Below are 27,598 nucleotides of genomic sequence, written 5' to 3' on the forward strand. Positions count from 1 at the left end.
CACACTTTGCACTAAAAATAGGAATCCGAGGCAAGTGAAGCATGCCTGCTGAAAAGGTCTGTTCTGTAAATACCCACCTGTTGGTGGGAGGTCCCTGTCTAGTCCTGCAGAAATAATCCTCTCCAAAGAGACACCCGTGCTGAAGAGGCACCGAGGTGGATGTGTCTGCCTGATAAAGATCACCAGGAGTTCACGTTAGCTTCTCCCCATCACACCACCACCAAAGGAGAAGCCAAAGCTCGGGTCGGAGGAGGGCACTGAGGAGTGTCACAGCAGTCAGGAAACACCCGAGCCTTTAGAAATTATGGCATTTTGAACGTGAGAAAGGCAGGACTTTTTCTTCCTTTCGACCTCGTTTGTGGCCGCATTTTAGGAACGCGGGAGTCTCTCTGTCCATTCGGTATCGTGGTCCATCTCGGCTGGGGCTCTGCCTGCGACACACTCTGCATTTTTCAGCAGAAGTTAACCCTCAGACACCCGTAGCCTCTGACCGTGTAATAACAATAAGTAGCACTTTATACCACCTTACGTTTATATTCTCTTCTGGATTTCCTTAGCTTTACGCAAGCACCGAGTAACAGCCTCTACAGGGGGGCAGAGACCGTGCATGAAGACACTGCAAAAGTAAAAAGCACTAAAGGCCATAGGTCCCCAAGTGCCTCCACCACAGGTCGCGAGTGCCATCGCTGCCGTCACTCCTGGACGGGATCCTGGACCTCGGACCGTTCAGTCGCCGTCCCAAGGTCACCCAGCCCATCTGCGCCGGGATGCTGTGGGTCGTCACAGCGGCGTGCTCAGGATGCTGAACCACGCTAGCGCCGGTTAGGTACCCTGTGCCGTACTCTGCTATACTTCAATACACACTTAATTCCATCATATAGGCTAAAATTCACTTTGGGAAAATGTGCCAGTGTAGCGGCAACAGTTTATATTCCCGTTAGAAAAAATGCAAAGGCTCATTATGCCGAGAGCCTGACTTACACCTTGCTCCCCACAATATGGGACCGGTCTAAAGTGCCCGCATACAGTGCACGATCTTCAATGCTTTATTGCGCCGTCATTTCTATTTTACCCAAATGAAAAATAAAAACCCATTACTAAGCAAAAGTCTCAGGAATTTTTATGAGGTTGTAATGCTTCCAATTTGTGTTGAAAAAGACCAAAATCCTCAAGCTGTCTGTTGCTCCTCCAGCCAGGGACGTGGAAGATGCTGCCGATGCAGCGCAGCACAAGCGATCAGACAGGGCAATGCTGCTCTGCCGCGACGCCATCACAAAGAAATGGGAAGGTTTTCCTCTTGCTTAGGACATAACGGAAAATTTGAGGCAAAGACAGACAGAATGAACACCAAATTTCTGCAGGACAGCTGCAGACGTCATGTAAAACGTTTTAACTGATTTTCAGGCCTTGATACTTCCTGCCCACAGCTTTCAGATGAGCCGCAGTTTAGGAAGGGCACGCTCAGGGAACATCAAGCATCAGTGCAGACGTTAATAGTAATAAACAGCGGAATATTCAAGTGTATCAGAAGGAAGAATCCAGGAAAAAACAGTTTAAAGAGAAAATATTGCTTAAGTCTCTGACATTAAATCAGCACTTACAGATACTCTGCAAGGTACAGCTGGTGCACGCAGAACCGCACGAAGGATAATTAAAGACGGCTAATAGAATATTGCCCAACTACAGTGTCCCCTTCAGCATCTCCCGCTTGCTCCTTCCAGGACAGACGTCTTGCCTGGACATCACCACTGGTATGACTGCTGACGTCCCCTGACTTTCCCCTGCCATTTTCTACCCCGTGGCAAAGCATCCCAGTGACTCCTGTGGCTGCTGAGAGCACCCTGCGAGTGTGCAAGCAATAAAGATGAAATGCAATTTTTCCCCCGCAGCTCCTAGAGGATTGGATTAGCGCATTTCAGCAATTACTGCGAAAGCCCGATTTACGACAGGGCTCCGAGGGGCTCTGGCGTCTCCCCGTGCCCGGCACAGCTCAGCCCGCATCCCGCTCTGCTTCTCCGACTCACCTGCGAGAACAGTGCCACTTACACACTTTTTCATCAGTTTTGAATTATTCAGTGAGCAGTTAATGCGCCTACCATGTGAAACAGGTATCTGCCTACATATTGCTCTCAAATGCTTGTTACTCTTAATTTGTTGGACCGGCCGAGATGAACAGGTAAACACCGACAGGCTGAACGTCCCTGTCCTCTCGTATCAGCAGTCCCTGCCCCCCCCATTTCCACAAGCATCTTTATCAGGAAAATCTCACCCGTGCCAATGCTATCGGCAAACGAATAAGCTAATGAGCATTCTTTGAACAAATGCATGGGCTTTATTTGAATACATGATCATAATTCACTTTATTTGATGCCAGTTTCTCTGCAGCTGAACGGGAGGATGTCCTATCGTGTCAGCAGCACTCTGTCGAGGATTCCTGATCTCGCCTTGCTGTGACTGTGGCTGTTATGAAAGTACTGCAGAAAGTGGGGAGTCATTAAAAAACCCAAACAAATAACAACATTAATGAAACCTGAGTGCCTAAAATGCACATTTCTCCCATATTTAGGCAAACAATTACAGAAAGGATGGCAATATGAGAAGTTCTGTCCCGTGTCATGAAGAACTAATATTTAGCCACTGTCTAAATTCACAAAAAGTTCTTAGCATGGTCCTATAGCACAGTTTATGCACTCCTGCATTAAGAACAAGGGCAACACTTTTTTTTAGTGTATGACTTCCCATAGCTGCAGCACCTTAACACCAGCACTAAAAAAGATATCAGAATCTGCTAAAGGCAGGATGGAAAACGATGACTGTCCAACAAACTCAAGAGTCCCCAGGTGTACGGCACAAGCGTGGAAGAGAGCAAGAGACGCATTGCTATTCACGGGTAAAGATGAAGCCCGCCTCCAATAACCTCTGCAAACAGCAGCCAGCCCCGGGAGCCTGGCAGCTAGATTAATTTTAAATTCCTGGGGTGCCAATTACCAATCCACAGAAGGGAACGCTGCATTTTGCTACTCAGCTGTGCCAATGTTTGAAAATTGTCTGTATCTGAGAATCCACATTTTCCCTGCATTAGTCATTATGACTACAAACAGGTTTTTTTTCTTCTTCTTTTTCCATTGACAGAAAATCTGGTGCCATTTTGAAGGTCTAAACACGCGCAGCGCGGGTGTTCGTACATGCACGTCCTGCTGGCAGACAAGCCAACAAACGCGGGGCAGTGTCTGTGCGCTGAAGCCTTTCCAGGAGTCTGGGGACCTGCCATCACTCATACTTAAAAAAAGGCTTCAGCAGCGCCGTTCTGCGCTTGACTAACTGCAAACAGCTAGGGCACGGCTTCTTTTAGGAAGCTAACAAGTAATGCAAAACAATAAAAAACCCAAAGTGCTACTGAAGAGTCCTCCCCTGCGCCCCTTGAAGAGGTCATCTGCGTCCTCAGCCCTATCCCTTCCTCTGCCTGCTGCTCAGGGCACGATCTTACATTTCTAGAAATCAGAAAACAGAAAGAAAAATATGAGAACCCAACGTAGGAAAACACCACCACCACCGTGGCCACGCTTCCTTCACTCAGCTCCAAGAGGTCCACGTGAGAGGCTGCCAGCGCCCGGGGCTGGGCCGTCTCCTGCAGAGACATTACACGGCTTGCTCGGCAATTACATCACCTATTAGTAATAGTCAAGGTGTGTGGGGTGAGGCAGCATTTAAAATCCATTATCAGGAAAGCTTGAAATGTCTCAAAAATGTAAAACCCCTTCGGAATAGCGAGGAGGAGACCTGCCACCGCAACTGCTGCGCGCCAGCCCGCAGTCGCCGCGCCGCAGTCTCTGCCTACGGCAGGGCAACTTCTCGTAGCAGAGACTCAGAAAACTGCGTTTTGCCCGCTGACGGTTCAAGCTGACTGGCTTTCATTTCTTATCCCTTTCACCAGTCTGCAGGGAGAAGGCACGTTGCGTCAATCATAAACGACAACGCAAAGGTGTTTAAGTAAGAAATTGGATACTGCCACGTAATTAATGGCTATAGCACAGCATAAACGCACAAGAGAGACTGCTAGTCTCTGTGGCTTGTTTGAGTCTTGGCCTTTACGCTGAAAATGCTAGTCAGAAAAGATCAAGAACAATTGCATGGGGATTTTTAATCAATATCTAACCTGACAATAGGATTTGGAGGAAGATCATCCCATAAAACACAGGCGGCATCACAGACTAATTGTATTTACTTCCTATTGACCAGAGACTCGCGGGCAGAGCGCTCCACATCCCAGGAAGGTACTACGCCGCGCTCTCCAAAAAGTGAAAGTCGCCCGCTGGCCTCTGTGAACTAAAAAGCCAAACGTTTTGCTGGACGTTAATGTTCAACATTGCCCTCTGTGTACCCCTTTTTGGAATATCAAAGTCATTTATTGGGTGGGCTTGAAGTGGAAGGCTCTGAAGCAGATGCGCAAAATACCTTCTCCCTCTCTCCTTCTGGTCTCACTGCCCCCTAAATTCACTGTGGAGCTGAACGGAAACATTGTGCAGACGTTAGAAAAGCGTCATCTATTCTTGGCCAGCTCTTTTCTCTCCGGCTGCACAACCCTGAGCGCATGATTGAAGGATGCCCATTTATGCCTGGGAGATGCTGTCATGAATCACAGGCCCCTATTCCTCCCACAGCAAAGGCACAACGTGTCCTTGTTTCTGAATACCAGTATACTACATCCACGACGAGATGTCCTGCATCGCATTTTATAAATAGGCTCGTAAGACACGTACTTCCCATCCACTCATCTCAATCCAAAGCAATTACCAGAGCAAAGAAGGTGCCTAAACGCCGACCCACATCCTCCGAACGTGAACGAGCCAGACCTCAGGGTACAGGTGAGAAGATCCTGTGGTGCTGCAATGCAACTCATCAGATATGAGCTTGCTAACTGCCACAACAGCCAAGTCCAGCAATACTTCTAGGTAGCACGCAACAAAAATAAAAAGAAATGCAAAGCTCACGATCAAAGATAAGAGGGCTGACCTACAGGGGAGGACCTCTGCGGGGACAAGCACAGGCTGGCCAGCCTGCAACAGAGCAGGATCTGGGGACTGCCCGTGGTCAGGGAGCACTCGGGCTATGCGAGCATCGCTCAGGCTGCTGGATAACGGGTTGAAATCATGGGAAATTTCCTGACAGAAAGATGGGCAAAACTAGAAAATACTCTCCCAAAGGTAATGGAAAAAGCTTTGCGGCTTGGGAGCGAACCTCCCTAAAGGTCGCAGCCCAATTTTAGGTTGGAGCTCTGCAGTTTGATTTTGCGTCATCTGTTCCTCTTGGGATCTAATAGGAAGGACTCTGCTGTCTGCTTTGAATTTCTTCAGAAGCAGGGGCCTTCCTTAACATTTTCAATTTATGTGAAAACATTTCATGAGCCGAGCTGCCCTTCAGGGACGCTGGAAACCTCCCGGCGCCTGTGGTGACTGTGCCTGGGCCGAGGGCTGCTGCTGATGGGGGGACCTGCGGCACCTTTCAACCCTGTGCAGTACCGGGACCTCCCTGAGCTCCGGGGCGGTGGATGGAGGACGCTTCCACCAAGCCCCAGCCCAACCTCCTGTTCCTGAGTAGGCAAGAGCAGAGGAACCAAGTGACATGCTATTCCACCCGCCGTGGTCCCTTCTGCCTTCACAGGGACACCCGGAACAGCCGCTGGCTTGGGAAGCACCACCGTGCCGTGCCGTGCCGTGCCGTGCCGTGCCGGCAGTTATTCAGAGGGAATTCAGAGTTTCCTTTGAATTCTCGTGTCACGCCATCCATCATGGGCACCGGCAGAGACGGATGCTGAACAACAACGCCAGCAACTGTCTGCCGCCCCGGGCAAAGCGGACCCTAAGTTTAGAGGTTTTGCTCGGTTCGGCGCACTGAGCCGTGAACATTTAATGGCTTCTTTAGGCGCACCTACACCCCACTCCCCCTTTTCTCACTGCTCGCTGCATCCAAGCACGGATGCAGGTCAGGACCTCGAGAGGCTGCGGGGAAAAGCGCTAAATGTCTACAGGATCGATGCGGTCGCGCTGCGCTTTCAGTGGAGTCACAGCTTTCCTCCGTGCAGGTGAAATACTGCTCCCACCGCTGCAGCGAGGTGTTTTCCCCTTTACTTACACATGGCATTTATATGCAGAGGATGCAAACAGAGCTGAGACGCACATAAGCATCACAGAGGACAGCGACATTTTGTGCACGTTCCCTTTGATTACGTCCACGGTGCAGGCACCGTCCTCTGTGGGGCGTGGGGCGTCTTTCATGCAGCAGTGACAGCAGCAGCGTCTTCTTTTTTAATATGGAAGCGTAATTGCAAAACCGGGGGAAAAAGGGATTATTTTCCTTCGTGAAACAGATGTCACTTTCCTCAGACCTGTTTGTTTTCAGGACTGCGGGGGTTTAATCTTTAAAACAATAATATTATTACAGTATGTGTCAAATGCTGTTTTCTAACAAAAGAAAACAAATTGCTTCCACTTTGTAAGCAACGGTAACCAGTCAACAATATAAATAGCTCCGCAAACGTAGGGTTAGCATCTCGGTCCAGCAAACGCCCACGCGGGCAAACTCCCGCACGTGAACCCGAGCACACCCACCGCAGCCCAAGGAGCCCTGGGGGGCATCAGGCCACCGCCCAAACCCTGCAGAAACAGGAGGAAAACTCCGCTCAACTCCGCCGGGGGCTTCACTGGGCCCACAACAGCCAGAAGAAACATCATTGAGCGACCCCCAAAAACTCCCTCGGGACTAAAGTCCCCACCGGAGGAAAGCAGATCCACCGCACGGCTGGCCACAGGGTTCACCCCAAATTCAAACGCAGCCACAGGCTGACTTCTCTCCCACGCCATCGCGTGCCGGTACAGCAGTCAGCTTCCCGAGATCCTGTGCCTGCCTCGCTTCAAATGGGAAAACCCAACTGAAAACCTAAAAGTCTTCAGAACGGGAAAACCCAATTAAAAGCCTTAAAAAAGTCTCACTCGAGCTGACTCTCTGTTTAGGGAACGTTTGAGCTGGCATCAGCTCTATATTTGCTAGAGAAAATATACCCTACCTCTGAACAGAGACATACAACTAAGAAATTCCATATCCCCTTCAGACGAACAAAATCCCCCCAAATAATGAAAGACGGGACCGCCAACCTCCCCGGCAGCAGTCGAACACGGCCCTGCGGGCTCGACCGGATTACCCCCAGGAGAGAGGAATTTGTCGTCATCCTACCTGCAGAAGCCAGTAGCACCTTCTGTGAAACGTGGGGATGATGGAGGAGTGGACGTAGCAGCCGTACAGGCACTAGGGACACAAAAAGAGAGAAAGCAGAGTCGGGTTAGCGAAGGAAACCATCACCCGAGGAGGCAGCGCCGGGGACGGGAGCGGCAGCGCGTTATCCGCTACCGGAGGGTGTCGTTCTGAAGTCGCTCCAGGGCTGGTCACACACAACACCAGATTACAGCACCCCAACATTCTTTTTTAAACATTGCTACGGGTTACAGAATCACTCTCCTAACAGCCCCCGCTGCGCCGGGTGCTGCGGTCACCCGCAGCTCAGCCACCCCGGGGCGGCCAGGGCAACCGGAGCCTCCCCACCGCGCTCTGCGTCCCGACACACAACACAGAGGTGGCTTTGGTTAGCTGCGTTTTAACCTTTGCTTCAACGCGTTTGTATTTTGTAAAAAACACATCACAAACATCTCTTTTTCCGTGGTTTATCGCCCAGGTACGTAAACTGCAAATTTAGGGTTTGTAAACTGAAAAAATTGCTGTCGGATATTTTATACAGCAAAATGCCAAAATGCAGCTGCTTTTTTTTCTTCTTCTTTTTTTATATGAACTCTGCTTCTCTGATTAACTGAAATCACTAAGGCTAAGGAATTCTTTCTGCAGGAAAAAATCAAATTTCCAGTATGTTAAAACTTTTCAGCACCGCTGTCAGTTGGCAGCTAAGCCCAGCGCACACCAAACACACAAAACTGGTTTTAATTTAAAAGATCCCAGTACAATTCCTGTCCACAAGATTTGTTTATTATTAAGAAAGCAATATTATTTTCTGACTCTGCTGGCTTTTCATATAGTGCACATGGGGGATGGGTGTGTGTGCAATGATATATTCTCCCATACTGAAGGTGATTAGTTTTCCTTAAATGCGAGATTGCAACAGCCCAGCAATCTGCTCGCAGCTTTCTTCAGATATTTCCCCTGGAAGATTGTGGGCCATGTATATTTTAGGCACACCGGTATTCTGCCATTACAGAAGGAAAAAAAAATAAATCCAACTGCAGGGGATTTTTAAGAGGAATTTCCTTTTCTGTTTTACGCCAGCGACTGCATCGATTACGACAAGTCCCACGATTAACATGCTCTTCACTCGCTCGCAGCCCTGTCTGCACCCTGCCAGGGGGTCCTCAGCGCCCCGGGGCGCGGGAATCGTCACCGAGCATCCTCCCGGCAGCAGCGGCTGCAGGAGGGGACGGCCCCGGCTCCGGCCGGACTTCAGCAAGACTTTAAACCACGTTAAGTGGGACCTAAGCGGATGGGTACTGGAAAAAACGTATCGCTAAATCACCATCCCAGTTGTCTCAAATAGCTGCTTCTGCAGATACGGATGCCACGGCATCAATAGTGATGCGAAGGTTGACGCGTGGCATCAAGGCCGTACCGGCGCTGGCGGGGGTGACCTGCGCTCAGTGCCCCGGTGACGCCGTTATCCCGCTCGCGCGCCAGCCCGCGCCAGGACACGGCTCCGTCTGTGCCATCCCGCCAGCGCAGGACGCCGGCCTTTCGGCACGAACACAAAGGGGCCGGTCAATCTCCGTGTGTAATCCTTCTGCCTGGAAGGCACCTCACAGACGATGAAAGCACCCTGCAAGCAGCAAGCTCGCCAGCCCCGGCATCGTTAGCGTGCCCTGTAACGGGGCGAGCGCGGAGGTGTGTTGTTAAACGCGCACGCTTATCGGCGAGCGCACGGGGAGGCTGGCGGCAGCGTCTCCTCCGCAAGATCACCACTCACAAGGTCGGCCTGAATTAAAAAGGATTTAAGGACTGCTGGCTGCTATCACGGAGTTATTTTTAAAATACACATGACAAAGATTAATAATGTTTTTAAATATGTCAAGGGTACGTTCCACACACAAAAAAAGCAGGGAGGAAAAACAGAGGGGAAAAAAAACCTGCAGAAAATAATCCAAAGAAAAGCTTAACATTTAAATCCCACCAGTCAGCCTGGGGAAAAGCAGACGCCGTTTGTTTAAGATAATCCCTGACAGCGACTCCTGGCTGCACGGCACCGGAGGCTGCATTAAAAGGTCTTTAATGTTCGGTTCTGCTGACTCAGAACTGGTCCCCCGGCTTTGGAAAGCGGCTTGGTAGGTGCGGCACCTCCCAGTCCGACCAGCTTCTCAGTGAGGATGGGAAAGCTGGTCTGGAGCACGCCACCGGAGGAGCCTCCGCAACAGCTAGCAACATCCATAGCACCTCATGCAATGTATATGGATATATATCAGCACACCCCCACTTGCTTCACAACCCTGATGTGCTGTGAAGTCGATCGAAACTTCACCGTGATTAAAACAAAAAATAATGACAAGCGCTAATGGTGAGCTCCTTGTTGCTCGCTGCATTTAGGAGGTAGGAAAGCTGCTCTCTATCTCCAGATCTGTCTCGCGTATAATTCTAGAGGTGTCAGTAATGAATTACATAAAAGCATCCCACCTCCGTGAAAGTGGTTTTCAACATTTCAGCAAACCATTAAGAAAATCCTAACGGTTCACAGAATTTACAAAGCATCCAGAATACAGAAGTGACTTTTTTGATTTCTCTTTTCTTTTCCCCCCGCCCCGTGGCACGACATGGGAATCCAGTTCTGGATTGATGTTTTGGGGCTGGCTGTTCTAACTTGGGCAGCTGGGATGAAGGAGACCCAGGCGTAAGCGAGCCCCCCGGCCTCGGAGAGACAGCGGGGAACTCTTCTTCACGGGCACTGTGTGCTTGCACCGAGAGATAACACGGCTGCGGAGAAATGCACTGCGGTGTGAGAAACAGACCCTGGAAACCCAGCTTCTGGAGTAAAGACAAAATGAGTGATGGCGGCAATAAAAACTACATTAATTTTCGGATAAAAAGGCATAAAAAAAAAGTTTAAGATATAAATAGAAACCTTAGAAATGTGAGCTTCATCGTTTTGGAGGATGTTCAAGGTCAACGAATTAAGCGCTGTTGGATGACGTAAAATCGGAAGTTTGATAGCGCGGTACACGTGGCTCTACAGGGAGAGGGTGCACAGAGCCGACATTCCCGCGCTCGGCTCCGCTGACCCCCACCTCCGACACGGGGCCGCGATGAACCCCTCTGCCTCGCACCGGGTCAGGGCTGCCGAGCGCCCGGTGGGCGGCGGACGGCTCGACACACAACGCTGCAACCCATCAGGAGAACGGAATTACCTCCCTGGCTGGCCTTAGGAGACAGGTAACCAGGGCACGCTTAATGCCTTCAGCTAAAGGAGTCTTTAAAATGAATTCTTGCCCAAAACAGGCAAAAGGGGTTTCATTAGCCGGCTTTTCTTTTTTTTTTTTTTTTTTTTTTTTTTATCAGGGAGGTAAAAAATGCGGAGGCCTGTGTGTCTGTGGCTATGTTAATGCCAGGCTGGGCGCTCAGCCAATGCATTAAGTGAAATCGAATTCCTGAAACCAGCTTTAATCAGCAGATTTTTAAGGTTAGAATGACTCTCTCCTCTGGAAGGCTTGCCAAGGTTAATTCTGTCCTGAGCAGGCTGAATTAATGGGCTGGACAGGGGAGAACATTTTTTTTCATGATTCTCTTCTAAGTTTACAAAATCTCCAGGAGAAAAGAAATGGCACTTCTGAACCGTCTGAGGAGAAAGGCCACTTCAGCAGCTTACCGATTTCTGTTTTGAGAACAGAGGCTGAGACGTGAGCGGCCGTCACCTCCCGCGGGAGCCACACAGCGTGGGAGCCGGCATCAGCCCGTCCCCCGGAGAAGCCCCGAGCGGCACCGGCCGAGGGACGCCGATGCCAGCCCGGGGGGATCGCTCCTGTCCCCGCTGCCGCAGCGGGACAGGGATGCCTGTGGTCCAGCGCCGCAGCATCGGCTCCCGCAGCGCGTGCCGTGGTCGCCTTTCGGGAAGGGGCGTGCTTGTCCTTGCGACTTACACGGCGTTCAGAGCCGGAGGGTGCACAGAGCACGGACTTCATCCTGAAGTCCTGCGGTGGTGGGGGATCCCTCTCCGCACTGACAAACCAGCCGAGAGTGGCGACCCACGCAGCTCTCCCTGAGTGCGAAATCCATACCTGCCTCCCGAAGTTCGCAGCTATAAGCACCTTCTGTGCAGCCCCCGCGCTGCTCCCGGAGAGCCAGGCCCTGCCAGCTCCACTTCATCTTGCACCTTTTAAAAAGTGACGGATAATTAAAGAGAAAAGGGCCTTCTCTGGACAGAGGGGGAGAGCTCTGCAATTACAACTGCCTACCCCTCCATTTATATGCAGTCCACATCTCTGCATTATCAAACTTCTGAAAACCAGAGCGGGGGGGGGGGGGAATCAAAGTATTAGTGGATTTTTTATCCTGAGCTCCTTACAGTGATTGTGGCTTATTTAAAAATAATACAATAATGCTGAGGTGTTCTTCCTTAACAAGAACACCTTGGGAATGGAAATAGGAAAGCAAGAGAATTAAAAATTCAAGATAGGGTTGGACAGGCTTTGAAATTCTTCTCCCTGGTGAGTTACACTAGTGGATATTTAAAAAAAAAAAACAACCGCCTAGATTTTGTTCAGATTTTCACACTGAATTCCCAATTCCCTTAATAAGAAGCTAAATCAATCTTTGGAGAACAAACCACGTACGACTTGTGGCTCTAAATTATTAAAATATACTCGAGTAATTTTATGGTGTAAGCCTTCAACTTCCAACACCCCAGCAGCCTGCAGACATCCAAGTAGGATCCGTACAGGTTACTGGGGAAAAAAGACCGTGCCCTCCGCCCGCGGGCTTACGGGGAGGCAGGGATGGACCAGGCTCCTGCTCGGCGCCACGGGTGCACGCTCCTGCCACGGTGCCTTTCCCGAACAGCAAACCCCTGCATGCTGGGCATCAGAGATGTCCCCTTCCTCCCAAGGGGCAGCTGTGTCGGCGTCCCTCTCTCCCTGCCAGCCAGTTTTTGCGATCCTCCTCGTTTCTTTTGGAGAGGGAGGAATGAACCTGCTGGGAAAGGGCACGCATTCCCTGGGTGAACACTAACGGCTCGGGATTCGCACCAAAATCCCTAAACAAACAGTCTTTTCAAACGAACCTGCTCATGGCCACAGCAGTAAAAAATGCCCCAAATAATGGAACCTGCACTACCAGACAAGTGAAATCCAAAACACGGTTTAAAAAGGAAAAAAGAAGAAAAAAGGCGTGAAAACCATCAAAATAGGGGATGTGAAATTCCTTATGAAAAAGCTCCTGAATCAAGCAAATGCACCTGCAAAAGAAAAGGCTGCTGCCTGCAGCCACCTGAGGCGTGGTGGTTGCTCGAAGCCCACGTAGAAAGGGCCACCAAATACCCCAAGGAGCCCGACGCGAGGGAAGCGTCGTGCCCCAAGAGCTGCCTGGACACGAGCTCCAACGCGTGCTGGCTTCTGCCTAGTCCTCTGCTCTGCGACGGCACGACGAGCAAAGGCAGGCACATCTCTGGAAGCCGGTTCTGGTGCCGACTGCCCCAAAATTGAACGTAACATTTCCCACGGCCCGCAGCAGGACGTCAAAACCCCCGACAGGAACATAATGCCAATGTTTAACAAACCAGGGACAGGGACAACAACCGCTTCAATGGCCTGCGACACCGGTAGTGCAGGAGGATGGAAAGCCACCGCCGCCGCTCTTAGCTCTCGGGGTGGTGTTGAGCAGCGCGCGCTCAAGTCTAGCAGCTAATCGCATCCCCGTTACACCACCGTACTGCACGGGATCTCCTTCTGTAATTACACTGACGATTTCAGAGCTTCTCCACCAATTTCCATCAGGGAATGGCATACTGCTTGCAGCGGCAGCAGTGCTGCCGTGGAACAAACCTCCCGGGAAAGCCAAATGAGGCGTGAGGTTCGTTCTTCTCATCGTCCTGACGATAGGGTACAAGTCTAAATTAGCGGCTGTACCTGAGCCCAACCAAGCTCTGCCCTTACCCTCAGCCTGCCCGTTACCTGCGCAGCCACGCACCGCACCAGGAGAGGTACAACGCAGGAACTGCCGCCGGGCAACAGTGTGCAGGCTGCATCTGGTACAGATTTCTCAGACGTAGGAGGGAAAATGGAAAAGCAGCTTGTAAGTTCTCATCTTGGCATCCTTCAATGCGGTCACCCGTGTTTTGGAGATACTGGTGAAAATGCAACAATAAAACCTGCTCTCCCATCCCCATCACAGGCACTTCCAGTATCTGTTCATACAGATACCACTGTTATCCCGTTTTTTTCACCAACTTTTTCATATCCCAGCAGAGACACTATCCAATCTTCTTGAAATCAATTTCTCTGGATTTCATACAAATCATGATCAGAGAAGTTTGTTAGCTGTTTGTAGTAATACATTTGTTTCACATGTAGGAGCCGTTTTCCATCTGCATCTGTAACAAGTACGCACAAAATTCTCTGCCGACCTTCTCCGACAGGGCAGAGCGCGGCTGGAAAAGCAAGGCAACTGAAAACCTCGAGTCTCTAACGCGAGCTGCCTCTTGGCCACCAAATTAGCAAGCATCGGGGAAAACCCTCAAATTTTATGTGTGTCACCTCTCTTTTCAGACAGACCTGAAGTAAGTGCCCTCCGTTATCTTGTAGCAGATGGTCCTTCCTTCAGGACAGGGATGCTAAAGCCACGGACACGTTCCAAATCCGTTTAAACATCAGATTAGGCTCGCCCCTGTCAGCCGCAGGAGCTGGGAGACAGCAGCGGCTCCCGCCTGCTCCATTAATCAAAATTCAGCGAGAAAAGCCAACGTGCTGCTACAAACCCCCCTGACTCGATGCCAACACCACGCACGGGGAACCTAGTGCCATCAATCTTAGTTCTCCTCCCCTGGCAGCGAGAGGCGGCTGGGGAGGGGGGAGCAACGACGGGGGCTTGGCCAAGCGGGCGGAGAAGCAGGTTTCTGACAACTGTCACAGGGCAAAGTGATGCACAGTCACACCAAGCTGACGGGGACGCGACAAGAAACCGACCTCAACGTCTCTCCGTATAGATCGGCCCCGGTTCAGCCTTTTAAAAGAGAGGGGTGTAACTGCGGCTGAACCCTGCAGCCCCAAGGAATCGCCTGGGGCGGGGCAGGCGGGCTGCACCCGGAGGTCTTCTTTTGATCTAAAAAGGGAAAACAGTGTCACAACATAGGGAGGCACCCAAAATTTCCCGTTACTGCAGCAAATCTTCAGCTAAAACACTGCTAAACATGTTTTCTCGCTCCTGATCTTAGTGAAACACAGACATTAGACAGGTTTGGATTTTCCTCCAAGGTTTATAGATAGTAACTTTGATTCGGCAAAGCGCAAAAAACGTGCTCAGGTCTCAGCGCTGGACTGATCGCCACCGCTGGCAAGCTTTGCCTTTTATCTACGTCAACAAAACTGAAAGTAATTGCTTGTAGTTTGCCGGTTTGGGCAAGGAGTCCCTACGTACTGACAGCAGATCTCAAAAACCATCTTAAAATTTCTGCGCGGTTGCAAAATCCCGGAGAACGTGACCCTTCATTTTTGGGCTACAGCTGGCACGGCCGCAGCATCACAGCGCACCTCTCTGCAGCGTCGGGGCGCTGGCCGCCGCTCAGGCATCCAGCTTGGTGCAAGAATGTTGGTTTTAATCCTATTGGCTCTTGTTCTGGCGTGTTTCAAACCCTCCTGATGCCCTTGATGTCACCAGCAGTTATACCTAGATAACGGTTTCTGGATCGAGCCCAGGGATCTCGTTTGATGGCTAATCAAGGGAGGAGAGGTTACCGCAGCCTCAAAATCTAGAGCCAAGCTCTATTCGTTGCAGGACCTTGTCGCTTCTGGTAGCTGTTGTTACCAAATACTGTTCTGTTTACCTCGGGACTTGTTAGAAAGCAATTTTTGAAATGTTCAATATTTAATGAAGTATTTAAATGTTTAATGGATTCTTTTTCAAACCTTGTTTTCCCTCTGTGGAGTTCTGAAGTCACTGCAAGGATTGCGAGTTTTAACTTTCCGACTTTAGAAATGATTCTTCTAACGACATTGGCTAATTGGCAGAGATCTGCGTATATGGGTGCCGATCTTCGGTGCCCCAAATTCTAAAATATAAATTTTATGCCTGCAATCCCACACTGTATGCCTGACAGATGTCCTTCCACCCTCCCAATCTGATCCTCAGACCTTTCTTTACCATAGTCCCGCCACACAGACTACGGCTCTTCACCTGAAGACTTCTCACTCGGATCCCTGCGAACGACCCCCGTCTTTGGCACACTTTGCTGCCTCTTCCTTAGGTGCAGGAAGGAGAGCAGTCCCTAGAAAGTGACGGATTTTAGCATCTTCCCTTGATTTTTCCAGTGAGCACTGTTTCCTTTAGGTCTAGTCTTTAGACTCTCTGTGTATGATGTCGATGCACGAAAAAGAGATACGCTAAACTGCGTTACCTGTTTGATACTGAAGGATAGCGACATTTCCCCTTTTAACACGTATGTGGGTTTTTTCCCCCGTCCAAAAAAGCCGGGTCCGGGAATTTGCCGCGCTGCCGTCGCTGAGGTTCGCCGCGCAGGCGGCACAGGGAGAGGTGCCGCGTTGGAGAGAAAGAGGACGGGGACTCGGCGGTTCTGCCTCGGCAGAAACTCCCGCTGGGTTTCCCACCTTCCCCGTTAAGACGCTAACGGCGCGCAGCCACTCTCCTCGCAGGAAGGGGCTCGGTGATCAAAGCCCCACGCACGGCCCCGCGCAGATGTTCAAAGCCCGTTGCACAGCCGGGCTCCACGGTATTCTTTCTGTCAAGACTTGCCACAAAGGAGAAGTTACGCAGAAATGTTATTACGAATCCAGCGGGGCTGTCAGGCAGTGGGTTAAATTATTATAATAATAAACAAGTCGGTGACGGCGTTTTCCAGCCTGCCCAAACCTCTCTTTCGTATACCTGGCCTTCGTGCTGGTAGCCTGCGTTTTCAGTAAGAGCGCTTACCGGTACTGTCCGCTGGCTATTGAATCCTCCAGCACTTACCCACTGATCTCCCACCTGCAGCTCAATGGCAAATTGCAGTCCAAGGTCAAGCCTTTCCGCAGGTTCTTTACGCCCCTGCCTCTCTCCGTCTGAGGGAGCCTGGACAGGGGCCCGGCCGCCGACCCGCTCGCCACTTCTGGGCAGGCCGGGCAGGCGCGGGCAGCGTCAACGCGGAGAAACTCGCCTTTCCGTGACGGCGAGAAGCACGTTGGCTTCCCGACCTTCCACCCCAGACTAAAACAACACCGCAGCACGCTACGCGCCAGCTATCAAACTCTTAATTTTTTATACTGGTAATTCTTTTAATAAGAATTCTCTAAATATTTATGAAAAGAAACGCACGAGGCCAGTTCAACAAGAAGCGATGGCTTTAATCTCAGCATGCTCTGCAGCAATCCTGCCTGCTGCTCTGCAACAAGAGGAACGACTTGCAGAGCCACCTAAGCCCCCGGCGGTGAAACTCCAGCCCTGCTGCAGCTGGTGGGAATTTTGCCATCGGCTGCAACGTGGCGAGGGTTTCAACATCCTTCCTAAGCCGCCTAAACCACGTCCTGCAGTAAGTCACGGTACGAAAAGCACAAGGCGCTGCTTCTCCAAAAAGCGAACATCAGACAGCGTCTCTACAAGCGCAAAATTTGATACGAATTTTCTGTTACTTGCGATGCTGTCAACTGCGAGACGATTCAATAGGAACTGCCCACGCCAGCCTGCTACTTTATTGCTCAAACTGGTATTAGCCACACACTTGCAATTGGGTTATCCTTGAGTTTTGACTACAGCTAACCTCATAAAATCTTTCATGAATTCCACAGGAAGCAAAATCCACAGCCTGGTCCTGCTGTAGGATCATTGGTATGCAGCCCCGCACACCCACCTGCAGTAGCTGCCTGTTCATAAATGCGTACTTCTTTATTAATATGGGGATACTTTAATCTCAGTCTAATTTTACCTTTAGGGAAGCTATATCCCAAGGCTGCCAGGAGCTAAAACCCTCCAGATGCAGCGGTGTAATTTGTATTCAAAGCAGCAGGTCGATCTGTCAACATGTTTGTCTCCCCTATCTGCCAACTCTTATTTATAATCCCATTCAGATTAATGAATGACAGTAGTTCTCATCACAAGAAATTTGATTAATCAATTTAAGTGCTTAATCACCCTGGCCTGGGTGAGAGCCGTACGGGAGGGATGCTGCCTGGATAGGGACAAAGTTGGGAGATGTAGGAGGAAAACGTCGCAGCCTTCCCTCGGGAACAACTCAAGTGGGGAGTGTGCACGGGATCCTCGATGGGATTACAAGCTTGCCAGGAGCTGAAGGTTTCCTTAGGGCCAGCGGTCACGGCCAATTACTCACGAAATATCCTTTTCAAACCACCTCCGAATCTGACACAAAAGGCTTCACACCACCCACCCCATTCCTGGCTACCCGCGTTGCTCGCCACCAAACCCAAAACCGTAAATCACGAAAAAAAACCCGATGGGGATGACCGTGATAACCCAGCCGGGCATCCTGGAGGCCACTGGACTGCTCCGAATGAGTTGATAGCCCAGCCAGGCATCCTGCGCGGCATCCTGCTCCAAATTAGTTCCTGCCCAACGCTTGCCTGTACCACGAAGACCCCATGGCTTGGCGACCGCCAGCTCGAATGCTCTAGAATAACGTCCAGGGTCTTCTGGAGACCTGAGAGATGTCTCAGACGACAGGTAAGAGCAAGGTTGAGTACAAATCACTGATTTCTAGGAGGATTATCTAGGAGAGAGGCCATGCAGTGTGAGCACTGCTCTGAAGCTACTCTCGTGGATGCTCTGAAGGACACGATAAAACCAAAAAAATTCATAAAACATCTGAATCTCAGGAATAACATCATCTTCTCTTCCACGAAAGAGAAGCTTACAGAGAAGTACCACTCTTTGTTGGCAGACAAGATATATCTGAACTCTCTGACAAAGAAGCAGGCGTTCGTCATGAACTGGCTCTGGATATTAAGATAATAGGCATCTTGCGAATACACCAGTCAATATTGCTTCCAAATAAGCAACTGCTGTCCTGCTGCCAAGCCTCGTCTCATGGCCACTCACTGGAAATTAAGATCAGAGTCTCCCGATCACGCTCTTCAGGAATCGAAGCCCAGCACTATTATATCTTTGCATCAGCGATCTGATGACAAACAGGGAATTGCTGCAAACAAAAGTTACAAGTGAGCAAAGGAGCGCGGAGGAGCAGGCAGCGCGGGCAGGGTCGTCACGCGGAGGGAACGGGATATTTTGGGAAGATGAACTCCCTTCAAGGAAAACAAGCGTCTGGGTAACCATTTCTCCGAGATGGGGGAATGCTTCTTGGAGGGTAGTGAGGGCTCTGGAAAGGATCACACAGCCACAGCTCGCACACCGCTTCATGTGACGACCATGCAACACCGGGGCGAAGGGAGATAGTCTGGTTCTTGGATGCATGCGTGAGGGATGCTGAGGAGATGAAGGAAACCAGACATAAAAAGAAAGACACGGATTTGGTGTCCGCAGCTGAAAAGCTGGACGTGGCATAAGGAGAGGACTGGAAAAAAAGTATTGTGGCGGGAGAGCTGGCGCACAGCCTATTTCGTTTATTTTAAAAAACCTAAGGCAGAAAGTTCGCAGTAACCAAATACCTTTACCAAAAGCATTCATGGAGGGACAAACGTTGGCTTTTTAGTGACTAACCTAGGCGAGAAAGACAAACAAACCAATGTCTAGAAAACAAGGCCAAACAAATTCGAATTGAAACTAACTACCCATTTGAAATATCAAAGGTTCCTTACTGGAACAAGTTCTGGGAGAGGCGGATGGCCTTATCTCTCACCTACCTGCCTCTCTGAGACGCGTGCTAGAGACAAACCAAGCGAGGCTGAGACACAGGTACCAAGCTGAGATACATCACGTTATGTGGCACGCGGGAGGTCAGCCTATACATTATCAACGGTCCTGCGCTCTTACCATCCCTTGGGGACACGGGGAATATTTGGTAAGATTTCTGGGAAGCGGCAACAGTAGGTCAGGGTCAGAGCCCCGTGTCATCGGGACAACTGCCCCAGCGCGGCTGGGCTAGAGGCCTTTGGGGCACTGACAGCCCCTATCAGTCATGCAAGGGTAAGAAAACTCATGGACAGATCGAGCGGCACACGCCTCACGCTCCAAGCAACCTCTGCACAACCGGGTACGCAGGATACGGGGATTCTGGCTGGGCAAGATTTCCAACATTTACCTCCACCACCTAACCTCAAAGGGACCGGGGGACAGACGTCCCATTTGGCCCTGGGTACAAACAGGGTGGCACGAGCTCTACGGATGGATGGTCTAACGACGCCCTGTTAAATATGAAACAGTCCGAGTCTGCAAGCGATTATTAAGAGCAGATCTGGGTGACATAAGCTTAATACGAAACCCAGACTCCCATATTCTCAGGTAAGGGAAAAGCACTCCAACGACCCCGACATCAACGGGGGGTTAATCAGAGGAAAAGCGGTACGAAAGGCTGCTTTGGCTCCACGCAACGGTTTTCTAACCCAACGCCGTCTTGGCAGTTACTCAAGTGGGATACATAAAACCTCCAGGACAGAGACGTTACCCGGGTCCCCGCACATCATCTTGGCTCCAGCAGCTTGTGCAACCGCACGTTTCCCCAGGTATGAGGGTTTCTTGACTGTCACCACAAGGTTAGAAGAATTGTGAGCAGGAAAATCAGGGAGCATATTAACGTCAGACTGAAATACGACCGCAATACACAGAAGTGTTTTATATTTATTCTCTTTTAGAAATGTTATAAAGACAATATAATGAGAACGTTGCAAACAAGTCAAGTGTTTTCCTCCTAATCTGGTGATAAAAATATGTCAAAGACATGCCTAAAATCCTAACGGGAGAAGAAAAAAAATAATCGGCTAGGCTAGGACAGGATTTAGCTGCGATTTTACTCGAAGGCTTTAATCACGTCTACTACAACATAAATGGAAAATCAGATACAAACCTGTACAAACCATTAATGTCTGTGTTGGTCGTGTCAGCTGCTGGGGGGCTGAGACCGACCAGATTGGGCAGGGGTTAATGGAGGCAGGCAGAGGTCTAAATACATTTATATCTGAGGAAGAATTGCACAGAAAAAGGATTATTGAGCTGGTCTTAGTGGAGACTCGACTGAGGTAGCAAATACACAATTATAAAAAGATTTAGAAAGTGATTAGTCATTCCATTTTAACATCTGCTGTAGGAAAAGAACAAAGGGTTTCTTGATTAAATTAACGTCTGATAAACTTGGAATGAACAAAGAGGAAATACTCTTTTTTCAGGGGATAGCCAGGCTGCGGAAGCCAGCACCCGGGAAAAGGGGGAGTTTGACGTTAGAGACGGATTGCAAAGGGCTGAATAATTTAACGACTCGGAGCGCAGCAGAGCTATGACGAAAGCCGGGGCAAGAGGCGTCGGCAGGGAGAGCATCAATACCTCTGCCTGGCCTCGCATCTGGATTTTAACCCTGGGTTCCTGTCGGGATGCTCTCGGCTGCGCTCTGTTCAACAGGGACACCGGGAGAGAGCGGGGGAAGCGAATCCCATGGGACACCCCACGGGGTCCAGGAGGGCGAAAAGCGACTGCCGTGTCTGTGGGAAAGAGACCGGGACGGGCTCAGAGTGAGAATGTCAAATATCCCCTAACTGCCATAAAACACCACCACTTTCTCAAGCCCAGCTGCCTTTACCGCGGCCATCATACAGGCAGGTCGGGCAGAAGTTAGGAACTATCTGGCTGAATCTCTTTTTCCGGAAAAAAAAAAGACCATTACAGCATGGGGAAACCAGACAAAATCCGATAGTGCCCTGGGGAAATGCAGGCTGAGCTGGTATTTTTTGCACACGCTGACAGGAAAAAGCCACATCTGCTGATGACCCCGTGGGGTGCAGGGCGCGGGGTGCGATCGCGCGAGCACACGGGTCTGATGCATTCACCGTCTTTCAGATTCGGGTAAACAAGGACAAGTCCAACAAATGCAACTTACAGCAAATATGTAAATATCTAAAAGAACTTTTGGGAGCTATTAATTATACACACAGTTTTATCTTGGATTAATTTTGTGCTGGAATGGACCAGAAGCCTTAGCTGAAATCTTTTTTTGGCAGCCTCCCCTGAGCAAAATTAGCCCCGGAGTTATCTGCAGACATACTACACTGTGCCTACAAAGTGACGCATTCAGCTGGGTTGCGAGATACCCAGTTTCTTGGTCCTGTTCTCTTTATACCGCTTGCTTACGTTTAAGACCAGAAGCCACCGAAGTCAGTGATTCAATGACCAACACGCAGTCTTCCCCGTCTGGTCGCTTCAAGTTCTTTGCAAAGGTGGCATAATTGGCATTATAGCATCAAAAATACTGAGTGGAGGGAGAGCTTGGTTGCGGCAAGGCTGGCTGTATTCCATCAAGGGAGCTTCAGAAGTTGATATTCCCTTCCCCACGTCAGGAAGTCATTTAAGGTGTTCAGCAGCTCCTGGATTCTGAAAATTGAACCTAAGTGCATGGAAAACTTGGAAGGACCTGACCTTCAAACCTCCTTCCAACGAATCCCTTAATTAAAAAGCATTTACGCAACCTAAAACAAATCATTGTGTATGCCAATACTAAATCTTCCCATTCCAATTTAAAATCCTTAGAGCTTCACTATCGCTCACGAGCAATGGCAGGAGCTACAGTAAGCAAGCATTTAAGAATGTCTTTCTGGACAAGCTGTTGTAGAAATACCAAGTTTATATTGCTTGCAACCAACTTATAAATATTTTATTCCTGTCCCAAAAACCCAAACAGCAAAGCATTAATTTCTCAAGATTAGTGCGCCTAAATTTACTGAAGTTCACCACCAGCAAACAGCAGAGTGTTTTTGACATTCAAAAAGTAGCAAAAAGGTCGACGTTTTACTTGTATTAATTTTTTATCGGAGAATGGAAAGCTCGTTTTCGTGACAGATAATGAACGTTGGAAGAGGTCTGCTATGGCAAGATAGGCAAGACCGGCGTATCCTCTGTATGAACAACGGCAGAATTTCAGAGACCTTCCTCGTCTCTTCCTGAGGTGACATTATCTCTAAGATTTTGCGAGTTATTGCTCTGCCTTCTGAAGAGTCCTTCAGGACATTTAACAGTTACGACACTCGGACTGTTGAGGAAGGAAAATACAACTCTAAACACAAAAGCAAATATCTTCTATATGTCCTGAAACATTATGGAGAATATGAGCAAAAATCGCAAGCTAAGAGCAGATTTTCTTCTCGTTTGTAAAATAACAGTAATTTCTATCCCTGGCGTTCAAAGTATAGATGTCTAAGGAGGATTTGTCTACACATTGCCAGCAAAAAGTTTATTTGCATTCTTTCAGGTGGAACGGGACTTCAAGGTGGAGGCACCCTGGCCCTTAGGTCTGGACTGTCCCTTTCCTCCTGCCCTTTGGGCCGCTCAGCCGGGGCGGCAGAAAAGGCACGGTGCTGCACCGCAAAGAGCTGTCCCTACGCTCTTCTGCATGGACTATTCTCCTCGAAGTGACACTCGGGGAGTCCTGCCACGTACTGCCCACGTAGCACCAGCTACCGCGTGGCCCCGAGCCCTTCGACCCCACCGTGCCGGGACCGTGTACCTGCCGCTCGGTAAGGATGCTCCCACGCTTCCCCCGCCGCTCGGCTGCAACAGCCACGACCAGATACCCACAGCAAAGGCGCATCGATTGAGTACGCCATCCGCAATGTCTCCCATACACAAACGTGACATGAAGGGATTTAATTTTGCTTTAACTAACTTGTCACTAGCATCCAATTATAGAACCGGTGGGCTTTGCTGATTAATTATGGATTAACTAGATGCAAGCCTTCACACAAATTAATCTTATAAACTCTGCTCACACAGATGGGATCTTACACATCCCTCTTCAACCTTTTGTACTTTTTAACTAAGCAGCTGAAAATGCTAACAAACGGCCCCAATCGAATCCGCCGGTTATTTAGCAGGTAACGAGGGCTGCAAAGTCCCCCGTGTTCGCGCTCTCCACATCACTGGAGGTCACCCAGACCTCGCTGCTCAGAGGGTGACCGCAGCAGCAGGGCACTGCCCCGGCTCCGGGTGCAGCGCACCTCCCGGCTCTTCCCCGGGCTGCAGGGTCCCGCCGTGCTACAGGCGCCGGTGACGGCGCACAGGGAAGGAGACCCAGGCGATCACAGGGCACTGACAAATGAAGGTCAAGTGATTAGCTGGCAGTTTCAACAGTTTTGCTTCTCAAGTGCTTTCTGCATGTTTTCTCAATAAAAGCAAGACAGCGCTGATGAGATATCTGACAAAACAGAATGCTGAATCATTTTTAGTACATCCCCTCTTCTCCCGCAGAGGGAATCTTCCGTCTTCCCCATCAGAGCCAATTAAAACATTCAAAACATTTCTTCTAGGCTGACAGTGATGGGAAAAGACCACGAGACTTCACAAAATAAACTTGAAAGCTTTATGCCATTAGGTCTGTTCTTTTCATCCCCCTGGTTCCCAGAGTGTTTTACTGGGTATGGCAGATGAGCATTCTTCTCAACCCAAACAATTTTTTCCTTGAACGTGAGTACAAAGAACGGCTTCGCTAACGTAAACAGAAAAGCCATTTTTCCTTTCGAGCCGCAGCAGCACGACTGGTGTGCTGAGCTGCTGCTCTGAGTCCCGGCTCCCCCGCTCCTGCAGACAAGGTGCTCCGAAAAGCCTCCGTCCTTTTGCAGGGACGCACGCAGCTGGCCCAGGAAACAAAACTGCTGGAGAACAGCGTTTCCACGTTATTCCTGTTCTTTCCGCTTCCAGCACGACAAGTAGTTCCGTTCTCACAGGAGCAGCTCCGAGGTCCTCATCTCCCCCGGCTGCAAAGGCTGGCTTTTCCGTTTCAGAGGGCTGCTCTTCGTTCTCAGCTCCCCGGAGGTGAGATGCACCGATCTAATTAAGGTTGCCATCTGAGCAAGAACTGAAATGTTACTTGAACATGAAATTACTTACTATTTCAGCTTTCGTCAAGATTGAAATGGTGAAACGCCATCCCTTGAGAGTGATCCCCTCTTACAAAACTGGTACCTGTACCGAGAAACTTCAAACGCTATCTACAATTTTCACTGGCTAAATATAGCTCAAAAGAAGATCAATACTTTCACGTGTAATTCATAGCGTCCAGACATGCATGGTGTCGAACAGATCAGAGGAAGATTCACAGCGACATGCGTAAATTTAAACATTGTTTGTTTCACTTTTGTAAATGCAAGTTTTTCAGCGTTTGGGAGAAAAGGCACGAACGCGCGCTCATATACTTGTTTACTGCCCAGATAAAATGCTTCATTGAGACTGACTGTGCGCTGAGTCTTGCTTAAGCCGGCTACAGCACAAAATCGAAACGCAGTATTTTCTCAGTCACTGAAATCAACTCACGTTCAGGATTCAAGGAAAGGCAGAAGAAAACAGAGAAAATTCTGGGTTGCTCGCTTCCCCAAACCGCATGTTAACACCGCAAAAAGTGTCATTAAAAGTGAGTCCCACGAGTGGACCGAAATCTTTTCCCTCAGCCGTCCCATTCATCATTCTTATCCAATACGTTGCCTGTAGGTTTACAAATCACAAGGAATTTACCGAGTGTGCTTTCATAAGTAAAAGCGGACAATAAATCATCATCATACCGCAGCCACTCACGTAACACACACAGTTTCATTTTCATGCCAAATTTCATTATTGGTAACTGTAAAAAAAAAAATACAAACTCCAACAAAAAAACCCTGTCTGAGCGGTCTTCAGAAATAATGATGCAGTATTAAGGATGGATATTAATTCAATTATTCACCTATTCTTTCTTCTCTAATCCCACGCTGAACCCGAAGGGGCAAGAACACGGCCCCCACAGAGCCCAGACTGCACTTTGCTTCAAAGAGCTTTTAAAAAGAAAGCTTTTATTTGCATTAAGCGTAAGGGTCTGAAGGACAGGGACGTTCCCTCTGAAACTCCTGCCACCGCTGTGCGGCCGTCGCTGCACCTCCTCAAACTTTTGATAAATCCTCCTCTGAAACTGCAATTAGCACCTTTTGCAGGTTGCCCCACAAGATTAATTTTCCGAGCATAAATTAATGAAAACGCATACAGAAGTGTTTAGAAAATATTTTCTCTATTAATCTCCATCAGCAGCAGATTACCAGCAGGGCGGCTAATGAAGATGTTACACCATTAAGGTGAAAGCAGACGGGGAGAAGGACGGGGACGCTCTCCCGGGCGCCGTGAGCAGTGCCTCTGATGGGGACAGCTTTGTCACCGTCACGTCCCAGGACACTGCTTTGCCCGAGATTTATTTGGGTTTAGAGCCGCGTGCGAGAAGAGCGAAACTTTTAGACCGAAGAATCACAGTGTGAAACCACAGCCCCTGCAAGACCCCACTGCATATTTAATGTTATCTTAGAGGACATAATGCTATAAAACATTCCTTTATTGGGAAACAAGTGGCATCATTCCTTACAAACTCACCCTTTGCTCCTTTAGGGTTTGGGGGGTTTTTGTGCGTTTTGTTTTGTTCCAAGCAAACCCCAAAGATAAATGGATCGGGGCCTGAGCGGTTGCCCAGAAATGCCGCCCGGGTCCTCCCCGTGCACCGACTCACGCCTCAAAGGAGGGAGCTGCCCGCGGAACCTGCAGCCTGTCACAGACCCCTGCAGCTGACGGATTCCGAGTTCCCCAGCAGGAGCTCAAACAAACATGTTTAAAAACCTCCAGTCCCCCCCAAAGTCGATCAACAGCAGACGCTATTTTACTTTTGTTTTTTAAAGTTTACCCTTAGGACTTAGAGGCTCCTTTCCTAGAGAAATTTTCTTCACCATATACAAATCTCAAAGAGATGTTTAACAGAATTAGACAAAGAACTTGACACAAACTGAAAGAAGATCCTGCAGAGCAAATCTGACACCCGAAAGGAGCCCATCATCACCGCACAGCTCACGGCAGAGGGCTCTATAAAGCGGATTGAGTGCGCCCACCTTCATGAAGCAGGACCTTTTGGTTCCCAAAACTCCTTTTCCCCCCAAAATTAACAGAGCATCCTTCACGTTTCTTTCTCTAACAACAGTGTCTCCCGGAGTTCAAGCAAATAACAGTTTGTTTCCTCGTTACCTTTTCCTTTACAGCATTAAACTCTTTTAAATTGAAAACTGTTATTTTGCCTTCATTTTTCCAAGCTCGTCGGTTGCAATGTTACATTTTGATAGAGTCTAGCTTACAGCCTCGTTTGGTTTTAAAACCAGCGAAGGTGGCCGTTTACCCATCCTGCCTCAAGGAAGGAAGCTTGCTCTCACCTGGCTCGCTACAAAATCAATCCCAACGTGTACTTAACGCTCTCCTTGACGGAAGGGAAAGCAGCGGGATGAAAAGCCGAAACCACATCCTCCGCCCTTTGTCAGCAGCACAAAGCGCCGCGGCTCCCGTGCCCTTCAAAGCTCCTTGCTCTTGGCAGGCGGATGGCCGACAATTACAGCGGACCTGCGCGTGCTTCCTCCTCAGCAACTCACCCCTCCTCGCGCCGCCACCCCGAACCAGCGCAGCCTGCGGGTCAGCGCTGAGGACGTCTTTCAGGCCAGCGCTGAACTAGACAGGACTACAGCTGGAAGTAATATTAACAAAGTTATCTTCAAACCTTTTGTTTTTTTAAAATTCAGTGTGCACTCTTAATAAATTAGGCGTTACCTTTTTAATATTAAGGATGCCACCTCACAGTGCTAGCGCTTGCTTTATAAAATGCGAGTATCGTTGCTTTATTTCAAGGTTCGCTTGCAAATTTAATGTGGAATAAAAAGGTGTTTCTCTAATGACATCAAGGAAAAGAGAGGGACTGACTCGTGCTAAGGCTGCATTTGACCGTGACCATCAGCTGAGCATCCCCGCAGAGTTCGGGGAGGATCCCAAATGTTTCTCGCAGGACATATTTTTGCCCTCACTGATGTACCCTGCAGTACAAAGCGTCTCTTACATTTGAGCCTTGCCCTACGTGACGCATGCAGGAGGTGAGACGGCGATTTGGCACCGAGAAATAGCTATTTTATCACATTTCTTCCTGCAGATCTACAAACCAGACCTATCCTGCTTGTGTCTCCCTCGCAGCTTGCACGGAGCCTGCACCGCCAGGAGGGATGCTTGCGACCCAGACCTCTTCTTCGTCCTGCCTCTTCACACTCGCGATGCCGGCAGAGTCAGACGTTCGCAAGAGACGGGGATCGGAGAATGACCAATTCACAACGGCGACTGTTGAGACATGAACTTAACTCTCCCTTGCAGAGTAGGGGAGGTCCAATAAGTATAAAGTTTAATGCTACCCTGTTTAATGATATTTTCACTTCAACCGAAC

The 27,598-nt window shown here is 49.4% G+C and overlaps 1 protein-coding gene across 3 annotated transcripts in view; it reads right to left on the reverse strand.

Annotated features, from left to right (window-relative positions):
• CAMTA1 (calmodulin binding transcription activator 1) overlaps positions 1–27,598 on the reverse strand; it is a 314,118-nt gene that overhangs the window by 129,536 nt on the left and 156,984 nt on the right. For all 3 annotated transcript variants that reach the window (XM_050909538.1, XM_050909535.1, XM_050909537.1), the window contains exon 5: positions 7,231–7,302. In XM_050909538.1, the coding sequence (XP_050765495.1) occupies positions 7,231–7,302 (72 nt within the window). The remainder of the gene's footprint in view (positions 1–7,230; positions 7,303–27,598) is intronic.

Source organism: Gymnogyps californianus, chromosome 21 (genome assembly GCF_018139145.2).
Source record: "Gymnogyps californianus isolate 813 chromosome 21, ASM1813914v2, whole genome shotgun sequence".
Lineage (NCBI taxonomy): Eukaryota > Metazoa > Chordata > Aves > Accipitriformes > Cathartidae > Gymnogyps > Gymnogyps californianus.